Source organism: Rana temporaria, chromosome 10 (genome assembly GCF_905171775.1).
Source record: "Rana temporaria chromosome 10, aRanTem1.1, whole genome shotgun sequence".
NCBI classification, from domain to species: Eukaryota; Metazoa; Chordata; class Amphibia; order Anura; family Ranidae; genus Rana; species Rana temporaria.
In genome coordinates, this window is record NC_053498.1 from 989,195 (window position 1) to 1,002,407 (window position 13,213).

The following is a 13,213-nucleotide window of genomic DNA, read 5'->3' on the forward strand; positions in this document are numbered from 1 at the left end:
GGGGAGGAAATGAAGAGGAAAGGGAAGGAAATGAAGGGGAAAGGGAAGGAAATGAAGAGGAAAGGGAAGGAAATGAGGGGGAAAGGGGAGGAAATTAAGAGGAAAGGGAAGGAAATGAAGAGGAAAGGGAAGGAAATGAAGGGGAAAGGGAAGGAAATGAAGAGGAAAGGGAAGGAAATGAGGGGGAAAGGGGAGGAAATGAAGAGGAAAGGGAAGGAAATGAAGGGGAAAGGGAAGGAAATGAAGGGGAAAGGGAAGGAAATGAGGGGGAAAGGGGAGGAAATGAAGAGGAAAGGGAAGGAAATGAAGGGGAAAGGGAAGGAAATGAAGAGGAAAGGGGAGGAAATGAAGAGGAAAGGGAAGGAAATGAAGAGGAAAGGGAAGGAAATGAAGGGGAAAGGGAAGGAAATGAAGGGGAAAGGGAAGGAAATGAGGGGGAAAGGGGAGGAAATGAAGAGGAAAGGGAAGGAAATGAAGAGGAAAGGGAAGGAAATGAGGGGGAAAGGGGAGGAAATGAAGAGGAAAGGGAAGGAAATGAAGAGGAAAGGGAAGGAAATGAAGGGGAAAGGGAAGGAAATGAAGAGGAAAGGGAAGGAAATGAGGGGGAAAGGGGAGGAAATGAAGAGGAAAGGGAAGGAAATGAAGGGGAAATGGAAGGAAATGAAGGGGAAAAGGAAGGAAATGAAGAGGAAAGGGAAGGAAATGAAGGGGAAAGGGAATGAAATGGGAAGGAAATGAAGGGGAAAGGGAAGGAAATGAAGATGAAAGGGAATGAAATGAAGGGGAAAGGGAAGGAAATGAAGGTGAAAGGGAAGGAAATGAAGATGAAAGGGAAGGAAATGAGGGGGAAAGGGGAGGAAATGAAGAGGAAAGGGAAGGAAATGAAGGGGAAAGGGAAGGAAATGAAGAGGAAAGTGAAGGAAATGAGGGGAAAGGGGAGGAAATGAAGAGGAAAGGGAAGGAAATGAAGAGGAAAGGGAAGGAAATGAAGGGGAAAGGGAAGGAAATGAAGAGGAAAGGGAAGGAAATGAAGAGGAAAGGGGAGGAAATGAAGAGAAAAGGGAAGGAAATGAAGAGGAAAGGGAAGGAAATGAAGAGGAAAGGGAAGGAAATGAAGGGGAAAGGGAAGGAAATGAAGGGTAAAGGGATGGAAATGAAGGGGAAAGGGAAGGAAATGAAGAGGAAAGGGAAGGAAATGAAGAGGAAAGGGAAGGAAATGAAGAGAAAAGGGAAGGAAATGAAGAGAAAAGGGAAGGAAATGAAGAGGAAAGGGAAGGAAATGAAGAGGAAAGGGAAGGAAATGAAGGGTAAAGGGAAGGAAATGAAGGGTAAAGGGAAGGAAATGAAGAGGAAAGGGAAGGAAATGAAGAGGAAAGGGAAGGAAATGAAGGGTAAACGGAAGGAAATGAAGGGTAAAGGGAAGGAAATGAAGAGGAAAGGGAAGGAAATGAAGAGGAAAGGAAATGAAGAGGGAAGGAAATGAAGAGGGAAGGAAATGAAGAGGAAGGAAATGAAGGGGAAAGGGAAGGAAATGAAAGGGAAGGAAATGAAGAGGAAAGGGAAGGAAATGAAGGGGAAAGGGAAGGAAATGAAAGGGAAGGAAATGAAGAGGGAAGGAAATGAAGAGGGAAGGGAAGGAAATGAAGGGGAAAGGGAAGGAAATGAAAGGGAAGGAAATGAAGAGGAAAGGGAAGGAGCCTAGGGGTAGCTGAAGGGTACCTGTCTTTATAATGAAGGATGTGGAGACCTGACTAGCACCCCCCAGTGGACCTTTTGAAGAATTTCTGGGGGTTCTAATGATAAAAGGGGGATCTCTTCTATATTGTGACCTGTCGGGATTCTCTCGGGGGGGTTCTCTGAGTTTTTCGGTGGGAATGGAATCTTTGGCACAGGCCGGGGTGGTGCAGGAAATGTTCGGAGCGGTGACCCCAGCTCCTGTTTGCCTGTTTTCGGAGTCAGGGGAACAGGGGCGGTACTACCACTAGGTAAACTAGGCAGCCGCCTAGGGCGCCCGGCCACTGGTGTTCCTACTCTCTTCTCTCTGCAGCAAGCAACTAGGTCTCAGCGGCAGCATAGAACTGTGTCTGTGTCTCAACTCCTGAATGAATGGAAGCAAGCAAACACTCATTGGTGGGCACTGGTAGGCTGCATTTGATGGGCGCTCATAGGCTGCATTGATATGCTCTGGTAGGCTGCATTGATGGGCGCTGGTGATGCTGCATTTGATGGGCGCTCGTAGGCTGCATTGATATGCTCTGGTAGGCTGCATTGATGGGCGCTTTATTAAAAAGGTGGGGTTTACATGGGCAGGATAAATGGGGTGGAGTCATGGGTGGGGCAGCAAAATTATGTTTCGCCTAGGGTGTCAAGCCCTGCAGGGGAAGGGAGGGTGTCAGAACATCGCTGCCCCCAGGACTGGGAGTTCTGAAATGTCAGCTTGGGGTGACTGGCCCTTTAAGGACATATTTCCAAGGCTGTGCGGCTGCAATCCTTGAACATCTCCACATCTCTAGTGGGCGATATTCGTCCTTTTATCTTCACAAAGTGGGGATTTGTAGATAATTGTGTGTCCCGGGACTCTCATTATCCGGGATTAGGCGAGTCCTCCTCGTCACATTGCACAACCCGAGGAGCACGCCGTGTCCCTGGCAAGACTTCACCCGGCACCTGGCTGTGACCCGATTCATCAGATCACAGAAATATCTCCTAATTATACATTCCGATCCTGAGGAACGTTAATCACCCGCTTCTCATCAGAATGGCACGGCAATGAGAATATAGATTGGGATCGGCGCAGTCACCAGCCAGGTCAGCTGAGAGAGCCGAGATGAGCAGATCCCAGGAGGACAGATCCCCCGCAAACAGGTCCCATGGATTATTCCACATGGACATCTTCAGGGAGAACACATCCCACGTGAGTAGATCCCCAGACCACGGATCCCATGGAATATTCCGCAGAGAAAACACTTACCACATCAGCAGATCCTCTGGGAATGGATCCAGTCTGAGCAGATCCCTGGAGAAAGAGGGCAAACCAAATGGACCCAGCAGGAGCGTATCCCAGGGGTCTTCATCCCAGGAGAGCCGATCCCAGGGGTCTCTATCCCAGGAGAGCCGATCCCAGGGGTCTCCATCCCAGGAGAGCCGATCCCAGGTGGTGTCTCCATCCCAGGAGAGCAGATCCCAGGTGTCTCCATCCCAGGTGTCTATATCCCAGGAGAGCAAATCCCAGTTGTCTCCATCCCAGGAGAGCAGATCCCAGGTGGTGTCTATATCCCAGGAGAGCAGATCCCAGGTGGTGTCTCCATCCCAGGAGAGCATATTCCAGTTGTCTCCATCCCAGGAGAACCGATCCCAGTTGTCTCCATTCCAGGAGAACCGATCCCAGGGGTCTCCATCCCAGGAGAGCCGATCCCAGGGGTCTCCATCCCAGGAGAGCCGTTCCCGGGTGTCTCCATCCCAGGAGAGCCGTTCCCGGGTGTCTCCATCCCAGGAGAGCCGTTCCCGGGTGTCTCCATCCCAGGAGAGCCGATCCCAGGGGTCTCCATCCCAGGAGAGCAGATCCCAGGTGTCTCCATCCCAGGAGAGAAGATCCCAGGTGTCTCCATCCCAGGAGAGAAGATCCCAGGTGTCTCCATCCCAGGAGAGAAGATCCCAGGTGTCTCCATCCCAGGAGAGAAGATCCCAGGTGTCTCCATCCCAGGAGAGCCGATCCCAGGGGTCTCCATCCCAGGAGAGCCGTTCCCGGGTGTCTCCATCCCAGGAGAGCAGATCCCAGGTGTCTCCATCTCAGGTGTCTCCATCTCAGGTGTCTACATCCCAGGAGAACAGATCCCAAGGGTCTCAATTCCAGGGAATATTTCACATGGACATATTCAGGCAGAACACCTACCACTTTGGCAGATCCCCAGTGAATGGAGGCAAACTGAATGGGCCCAGTGAGAGCAGATCCCAGGGGAGCAGATCCCAGGGGTCTCCATCCCAGGAGAACAGATCCCAGGGGTCTCCATCCCAGGAGAACAGATCCCAGGGGTCTCCATCCCAGGAGAACAGATCCCAGGGGCCTCCATCCCAGGAGAGCCGATCCCAGGGAATATTTCACATGGACATATTCAGGCAGAACCCGTACCACATGAAGAGATCTCTAGGGAATGGATCCAACCTCAGCAGATCCCTAGAGAAAGGAGGCAAACTGAATGGATCCAGGGAGAGCAGATCCCAAGAGTCTCCATCCCATGAGAAGAGATTCAAGGCTGGTGAGAAAATTTGGCAGATGAACAAGTCCATCCTGATTGGTCCTCAGGAGAAGCGTCCCGGTGATGTAAGACCTCAGGTGAAAGGATCCATTGAGATGTGGTCCGGTGTGGACAGATCCCCAAGCTGTGGATCCGTGGGGTGCAGGTCCCCGGTGAGTAGGACCCCCTCATTCAGGGGAGGTGTCAGTTTTTTATATATTTGTTTTTCCCGCTACAAATTTTTTTGTGTGATTTTTAAATAAATTGCCTGATATTCCTCATGTTTGTAAATAGAGGGATAAAGGGAACGTTGGAATCCCCGACCACAAATAATATAATATAAACGTAATAATAATAATATGGATACTGAAAAATTATAAAATATAAAAAATTTCAGGATCTATATTATTATAATAATAAAATATAATATAGATTCTGAATAATAATAATAATAATAATAATAATAATATAGATCCTGAATAATAATATAGAGCCTGAAAAATAATAATAAAATATAGTATAGATCCTGAATAATAATAATAATAATAAGCTAGATCCTAAAAGAAAAATAGTAGTAATAATAATAATATAGAGCCTGAAAAATAATAATAAAAATATAATAATAATATAGATCCTGAATGATAATAATAATCTAGATCCTAAAAAAATATATAATAATAAAATATAATATAGATCCTGAATAATAATAATAAGCTAGATCCTAAAAAAAATATATAATAATAAAATATAATATAGATCCTGAATGATAATAATATAGAGCCTGACAAATAATAAAAAATATAATAATAATAATAATAATATAGAGCCTTAAAAATAATAATCTGGTGCTGATTGCGTTGGAGCTCAGCTCATCTTGTGCTGAGATTTATTGATACAAAGTATCTTCTCAGAGGAGATGACGGATTCCTCTGAACAATGTTACAATGTTGATCCAGAATAAAACATTTTGTATCTCAGGGTTATATCTGACTGTTACCCTTTGTAAAACGTACCTTTTGTTTGGAGAGTTTGGAGACCCCCGCTCCAACCCGTTCACATTGCTCTTTGTGCCCTGCTATGCATGTCTACGGGGTCTCATGGCCCCCAGTGCCCGTCACAGTGTTGGACGACCCTTCAGTGCATCACACATCAATGCCAACTGTCCTGGACTTTCTGGGACGGTCCCACATCTTGGCTCTCTATGTCCCACATCTTGGCTCTGTGTCCCACATCTTGGCTCTCTATGTCCCACATCTTGGCTCTCTATGTCCCACATCTTGGCTCTCTATGTCCCACATCTTGGCTCTCTATGTTCCACATCTTGGCTCTCTATGTCCCACATCTTGGCTCTATATATCCCACATCTTGGCTCTATATGTCCCACATCTTGGCTCTATATGTCCCACATCTTGGCTCTCTATGTCCCACATCTTGGCTCTCTATGTCCCACATCTTGGCTCTATATGTCTCACATCTTGTCTCTATATGTCCCACATCTTGGCTCTATATATCCCACATCTTGGCTCTATATGTCCCACATCTTGGCTCTATATGTCCCACATCTTGGCTCTATATGTCCCACATCTTGGCTCTATGTCCCACATCTTGGCTCTCTATGTCCCACATCTTGGCTCTCTATGTCCCACATCTTGGCTCTATATGTCTCACATCTTGGCTCTATATGTCCCACATCTTGGCTCTATATGTCCCACATCTTGGCTCTATATGTCCCACATCTTGGCTCTATATGTCCCACATCTTGGCTCTATATGTCCCACATCTTGGCTCTATATGTCTCACATCTTGGCTCTATATGTCCCACATCTTGGCTCTCTATGTCCCACATCTTGGCTCTATGTCCCACATCTTGGCTCTATATGTCCCACATCTTGGCTCTATATGTCTCACATCTTGGCTCTCTATGTCCCACATCTTGGCTCTCTATGTCCCACATCTTGGCTCTATATGTCTCACATCTTGGCTCTATATGTCCCACATCTTGGCTCTATATGTCCCACATCTTGGCTCTATATGTCCCACATCTTGGCTCTATATGTCCCACATCTTGGCTCTATATGTCCCACATCTTGGCTCTATATGTCCCACATCTTGGCTCTATATGTCTCACATCTTGGCTCTATATGTCCCACATCTTGGCTCTATATGTCCCACATCTTGGCTCTATATGTCTCACATCTTGGCTCTATATGTCCCACATCTTGGCTCTATATGTCCCACATCTTGGCTCTATATGTCCCACTGATGCCGTGTCCAGGGATCACAGCTTCAATCTTGATGCCCAGGCTCTGTAACTCAAAAGGTCATTTTTGGGGGGATCAGGACCGCACATGGGCAGTCCATGCATATTTAGAGGTGTGGCCTGGGCTGGACCAGCCCTGTAGAGTAGGTGTATTGGATGTTCTCTGCGTATTTTGAGGCAGGGTTTGGGTAGGACCAACCTGTGAGTGGTCGTGATTTGGGTGCGTCCGTCCAACGTGGGCCAACAATGCCCAGCTTGGGTAAAGGCACCGGAGTCTATAAAGTTGGTAGGTCCACCATGCAGAGGTGTGGTGCGCTGGGTTGTGAAATGGGGGGTGTGGTTTGGCCTGTAATCATTGAGGTCCCATAGAGGATGTAAAAGGTGGGAACACGCGTATGGCGTGGTGCCCTGTGAGGTTGGACCATAGACGTGTGTTGATAATACATTGATGGACAGAGAAGGTTGTAAATGGACCCCAGTATTGGGTGTATGTGGCCCCTAAATGGATACCTTGTACACTATATTGTCAAAAGTATTGGGACGCCGGCCTTTACACACACATGACCTTTAATGACCCCCTAGTCTTAGTCTGTAGGGTTCAATATTGAGTTGGCTCCGCCCTTTGCAGATATAATAGCTTCAACTCTTCTGGGAAGGCCGTCCACAAGGTTTAGGGGTGTGTCTATGGGAAGGCCGTCCACAAGGTTTAGGGGTGTGTCTGTGAGAAGGCCGTCCACAAGGTTTAGGGGTGTGTCTATGGGAAGGCCGTCCACAAGGTTTAGGGGTGTGTCTATGGGAAGGCCATCCACAAGGTTTAGGGGTGTGTCTATGGGAAGGCCGTCCACAAGGTTTAGGGGTGTGTCTATGGGAAGGCCGTCCACAAGGTTTAGGGGTGTGTCTATGGGAAGGCCATCCACAAGGTTTAGGGGTGTGTCTATGGGAATGTTTGACCAGTATTTTGTACACTGTTGGGCAGTCATGTTGGAACAGGAAGGGACTGTTCCCAAAAAGTTGGGGCATGAAATTGTCCAAAATGTGTCTTGATGTGCCGACACCTTCCTTAAGAGTTCCCTTCACTGGAACTAAGGGGCCAAGCCCAACCCCTGAAAAACAACCCAACACCATAATCCCCCTCCCCCACACACCATAATCCCCCCTCCACCCACACACCATAACCCCATAATCCCCCCTCCACCCACACACCATAACCCCATAATCCCCCCTCCACCAAATGATTTGGACCAGTGCACAAAGCAAGGTCCATAAAGACATGGATGAGCGAGTTTGGGGTGGAGGAACTTGACTGGCCTGCACAGAGTCCTGTGATTTCCAGAGCCGGCTGTGCCTTGGTGTCTCAGCCAATGCAAGGAAGCGCTGGACTTCCAAAAAGTGGGCTGCGTCATAGCGAAGTAGGTGGTGCCGCTCTCTGATTGGTGGTTCTATTTCCCCCCCTGAGAGTGTACAGATGACATGTTCTCTCTTCTATGAAGTCAGGAGATCTCCCAGTGATGTGTCCACAGGGGGTAGATAAGATTTCCTGCGCACAGCGCGTCTTTCGTGCGTCACAGCGCCGCTGTTCTAGGCCCGCACAGGGGATGATGTTTATGTAGAAGGAAGTCAGGCGCTCGTTGGACTGAGGATAATTCGCCTGCATCGCCAGAGACGTTTCTTTTGGTTTCACACTTTTAGCGGGATCTCCGCAGAGCCCGCCGCGCACTGCTGGCAGCGAAAAGGCCAAGCCGCCGCCAGTCTCTGCGCTCAGCATACGCAATGCAGACAGGATGTGTCACTCCCCGGCCCCCCCCCCCCCCCCCCACAGGCAGCGCCGGCTGATATCGGTGCACTGCGCAATCTGACACATTTGTTCTGACACGGCCGGGACGCTCTGCGGAGTCACCGCGCCACCCGGGGGGGCGTCTGTCACATCCGAGCTGGCGCATGGATTCCTCCGCTCCCATCTGGAAATGTTCTGCTCACAGCATCGGGGTGCCGAGACTTCTCCCTCCACACACCGTTCAATGTCACCCAATCAGATCTGCGGGAATAAATCCTGACCGGTCACAATACAGGGAGGTCTGCGGTGGATTGTGGGAAGGCGCGGTGTGGCGGCGGAGGTCTGCGGTGGATTGTGGGAAGGCGCGGTGTGGCGGCGGGGGTCTGCAGTGGATTGGGGGAAGGCGCAGTGTGGCGGAGGGGGTCTGCGGTGGATTGTGGGAAGGCGCAGTGTGGCGGAGGGGGTCTGCGGTGGATTGTGGGAAGGCGCTGCGTGGCGGCGGGGGTCTGTGGTGGATTGTGGGAAGGCGCTGTGTGGCAGCGGGGGTCTGCGGTGGATTGTGGGAAGGCGCTGTGTGGCGGCGGGGTTCTGCGGTGGAATGTGGGAGGAGCACGGCGTGGCAGCGGGGGTCTGCGGTGGATTGTGGGAGAAGTTTGGCCGGGATCTGCGGTGGATTGTGGGAAGGCGCTGCGTGGCGGCGGGGGTCTGCGGTGGATTGTGGGAAAGCGCTGTGTGGCAGCGGGGGTCTGCGGTGGATTGTGGGAAGGCGCTGTGTGGCGGCGGGGGTCTGCGTTGGATTTGGGAAGGCGCGGTGTGGCGGCTGGGCTCTGCGGTGGATTGTGGGAGAAGCGTGGCGGCGGGGGTCTGCGGTGGATTGTGGGAAGGCGCTGTGTGGCGGCGGGGGTCTGCGGTGGATTGTGGGAAGGCGCTGTGTGGCGGCGGGGGTCTGCGGTGGATTGTGGGAAGGCGCTGTGTGGCGGCGGGGGTCTGCGGTGGATTTGGGAAGGCGCTGTGTGGCGGCGGGGGTCTGCGGTGGATTTGGGAAGGCGCTGTGTGGTGGCGGGGGTCTGCGGTGGATTTGGGAAGGCGCTGTGTGGCGGCGGGGGTCTGCGGTGGATTGTGGGAAGGCGCTGTGTGGCGGCGGGGGTCTGCGGTGGATTTGGGAAGGCGCTGTGTGGCGGCGGGGGTCTGCGGTGGATTTGGGAAGGCGCTGTGTGGTGGCGGGGGTCTGCGGTGGATTTGGGAAGGCGCTGTGTGGCGGCGGGGGTCTGCGGTGGATTTGGGAAGGCGCTGTGTGGCGGCGGGGGTCTGCGGTGGATTTGGGAAGGCGCTGTGTGGCGGCGGGGGTCTGCGGTGGATTTGGGAAGGCGCTGTGTGGTGGCGGGGGTCTGCGGCGGATTTGGGAAGGCGCTGTGTGGCGGCGGGGGTCTGCGGTGGATTTGGGAAGGCGCTGTGTGGCGGCGGGGGTCTGCGGTGGATTTGGGAAGGCGCTGTGTGGCGGCGGGGGTCTTGCGGTGGATTTGGGAAGGCGCTGTGTGGCGGCGGGGGTCTGCGGTGGATTTGGGAAGGCGCGGTGTGGCGGCTGAGGTCTGCGGTGGATTGTGGGAGAAGCGTGGCGGCTGGGGTCTGTGGTGGATTGTAGGAGAAGTGCGGCGTGGCGGCGGGGGTCTGCGGTGGATTGTGGGAGAAGTGCGGCAGCAGGGGTCTACGGTGGATGGTGGGAAGGCGCGGTGTGGTGGCGGGGGTCTGCGGTGGATCGTGGGAGAAGTGCGGCGGCGGGGGTCTGCGGTGGATTGTGGGAGAAGTGCGGCGGCGGGGGTCTGCGGTGGATTGTGGGAGAAGCGTGGCGGCGGGGGTCTGCGGTGGATTGTGGGAGAAGTGCGGCGGCGGGGGTCTGCGGTGGATGGTGGGAGAAGTGCGGCGGCGGGGGTCTGCGGTGGATTGTGGGAGAAGTGCGGCGGCGGGGGTCTGCGGTGGATTGTGGGAGAAGCGTGGCGGCGGGGGTCTGCGGTGGATTGTGGGAGAAGCGTGGCGGCGGGGGTCTGCGGTGGATTGTGGGAGAAGTGCGGCGGCGGGGGTCTGCGGTGGATGGTGGGAGAAGCGCGGCGTGGAGGTCTCGGGGTTTGCTGTGAAGATCCTGCAGGAATAACGGACAGTTTTGCACATGATGTACTTCCTGTTACACGCTTCAGCGCCCCCGTCTGGGGAATCGGCAGCCTGTAGTTTTCTGAAAATAGTTTTTGCTCCTAAAATTGCAGCCGGCATTAATTTCCTGGGGGGGGGGGGTTCATGTCAGTGATGAATAATGGATGATCTGTGTGCAGGTGGTGGAGTACCTGTGTGTATGAGCAGAATGATTCCGCTCTATTACCCCCCCCCCCCCCCCATCACCAGGAACAGATCATTGTGGGGGGGGGGGGGAGACTCCAATCAGAATGTTTTGTTCTTTTACTGCAGTGATATATAAATAGCTCTGACATATACTGTAGTGCTGTACAGGTCTCTACGCCAGAAGAGCTTACACTCTAATGTCTGTTTATTCCGTACAGATTTCGGGGAGGTGGGGGAGGGGGATTTCGGGGAGGTGGGGGGAGGGGGCAATAATAGAGATCACTCCTCTGAGATATTGATGAATTTCTCTTTTCTTCTCACAGAACTCGGACCTGTTTGAAATGATTGAAAAGATGCAGGTAAGTGTCCAACCTCCGAGGTGTCCTTAGGGGCCCCTCATTGCACCTCCTTATAGAGGAAACCCTGTCTGGCCTTCATAGCCCCCCGTGCCCCTGTCCAAACTCTATGCCACCTCCATGCCCCTGTCTGACCCCCATAGCCCCCTGTGTCCTATTCTGATCTCCATGCCGCCCTGTGCTTCTTTCTGACTGCCATGCCTACTATGGGCCCCAGTATGACCTCCATGGCCCCCCTAGGTTCCTATTTCACACCCATGCTTCTCTCGTCCCCTGTCTGATCTATATGCAGCCTACCCCCTTTGCCCCCCTCTGCTACCCCTTATGCTCCCCTAAGCCCCTCTCTGACCCTTTTGCCCCTCTCTGACCTTCATGTTTCTCCGGTGCCCCAATCTGACCCCCATGGCCCTCCCCTCTTTACCCCTCTCTGACCTCCATGTTCCTCCGGTGCCCCAATCTGACCCCCATGGCCCCCCTCTTTACCCCTCTCTGACCTTCATGTTCCTCCTGTGCCCCAATCTGACCCCCATGGCCCCCCTCTGACCTCGAAGTTCCCCCTGTTCCCCAGTCTAACCTCCTTGTCCCCTCTGATACCCTGAATCCTGACATAAACACAAGTTGAATTTCCAGCAATGTCGCAGACATATTCAGTGGCGGTGTATAACGAGTGACTGTCGCCCTTTTCTGGCTCCATATTTCAGGGCTGCAGAATGGATGAACAGAGATACTCGATGCCTCCACCTCTGAAGGTGAGTCCGTGTTGGTGGGATGAGGATGACGGTAGGTTGTCGCTGTGAATATTTTTTTGTTTTCTATGACCCCCATTGGAGGGAATTCACAGAAACTGCGCCCCCTGCTGGTATTTATTGGCCCTTTCTGTTCCCTCTGCGCCATGGACCCCGTGTATGAACTGAGCTCTGCCATAGGCCATGGCGGTGTACTGATGTCTCCTATTCCTTGTATTAATCTTCTACTATTTTCCTTCCTACTGCAGACAGAGGAGGACTACATCCCCTACCCCAGTGTCCATGAGGTAAGAGCCCGCCAGCGGAGGTAGTCCGCCTACTCACAATCTTCCCTCTCCGATATCTCAGGATAATGGGGGTCACTCACAATCTTCCCTCTCCGATATCTCAGGATAATGGGGGTCATTCAAGGGGAACGTCAGGCAAACCATTTATGTAATCGTTTATGACCTTCATGGCCCCCTAGGTCCCAAACTAACCTCCATGACCCCCCTGTGCCTCAGTCTGACCTCTGTGGTCCCCCTGTGTCTCAGTCTGACCTTCGTGGTCCCCCTGTACCTCAGTCTGACCTTTTCTTGGTCCTCGGTGCCTTAGTCTGACCTTCATGGCCCCCCTGTGCCTTAGTCTGACCTCAATGGTCCCCTTGTGTCTCAGTCTGACCTTCGTGGTCCCCCTGTGCCTCAGTCTGACCTCCGTGGTCCCCCTGTGTCTCAGTCTGACCTCCGTGGTCCCCCTGTGTCTCAGTCTGACCTCCGTGGTCCCCCTGTGCCTCAGTCTGACCTCTGTGGTCCCCCTGTGCCTCAGTCTGACCTCCGTGGTCCCCCTGTGCCTCAGTCTGACCTCCGTGGTCCCCCTGTGCCTCAGTCTGACCTCCGTGGTCCCCCTGTGTCTCAGTCTGACCTCTGTGGTCCCCCTGTGTCTCAGTCTGACCTCCGTGTTCCCCCTGTGTCTCAGTCTGACCTCCGTGTTCCCCCTGTGTCTCAGTCTGACCTCCGTGGTCCCCCTGTGCCTCAGTCTGACCTCCGTGGTCCCCCTGTGCCTCAGTCTGACCTCCGTGGTTCCCCTGTGCCTCAGTCTGACCTCCGTGGTTCCCCTGTGCCTCAGTCTGACCTCCATGGTCCCCCTGTGTCTCAGTCTGACCTCTGTGGTCCCCCTGTGTCTCAGTCTGACCTTCATGGTCCCCCTGTGCCTCAGTCTGACCTCTGTGGTCCCCCTGTGTCTCAGTCTGACCTATATCGTCCCCCTGTGCCTCAGTCTGACCTCCGTGGTCCCCCTGTGTCTCAGTCTGACCTCCGTGGTCCCCCTGTGCCTCAGTCTGACCTCCGTGGTCCCCCTGTGTCTCAGTCTGACCTCCGTGGTCCCCCTGTGTCTCAGTCTGACCTCCGTGGTCCCCCTGTGTCTGTCTGACCTCCGTGGTCCCCCTGTGTCTCAGTCTGACCTCCGTGGTCCCCCTGTGTCTCAGTCTGACCTCCGTGGTCCCCCTGTGTCTCAGTCTGACCTCCGTGGTCCCC

At 53.0% G+C, this 13,213-nt stretch overlaps 1 protein-coding gene across 6 annotated transcripts in view; it reads left to right on the forward strand.

The window, feature by feature from the left end:
• LOC120916179 (RAP1 GTPase activating protein) overlaps positions 1 to 13,213 on the forward strand; it is a 145,816-nt gene that overhangs the window by 93,569 nt on the left and 39,034 nt on the right. For 3 of the 6 annotated variants that reach the window (XM_040327011.1, XM_040327012.1, XM_040327010.1), the window contains 3 exons: positions 10,924 to 10,959; positions 11,658 to 11,705; positions 11,951 to 11,989. In XM_040327011.1, the coding sequence (XP_040182945.1) occupies positions 10,942 to 10,959; positions 11,658 to 11,705; positions 11,951 to 11,989 (105 nt within the window). In that variant the 5' untranslated portion in view covers positions 10,924 to 10,941. Of the gene's footprint in view, positions 1 to 2,600; positions 4,409 to 10,923; positions 10,960 to 11,657; positions 11,706 to 11,950; positions 11,990 to 13,213 lie in introns of those variants that run through there. The other 3 variants (XM_040327008.1, XM_040327007.1, XM_040327009.1) reach the window with 3 other exon arrangements.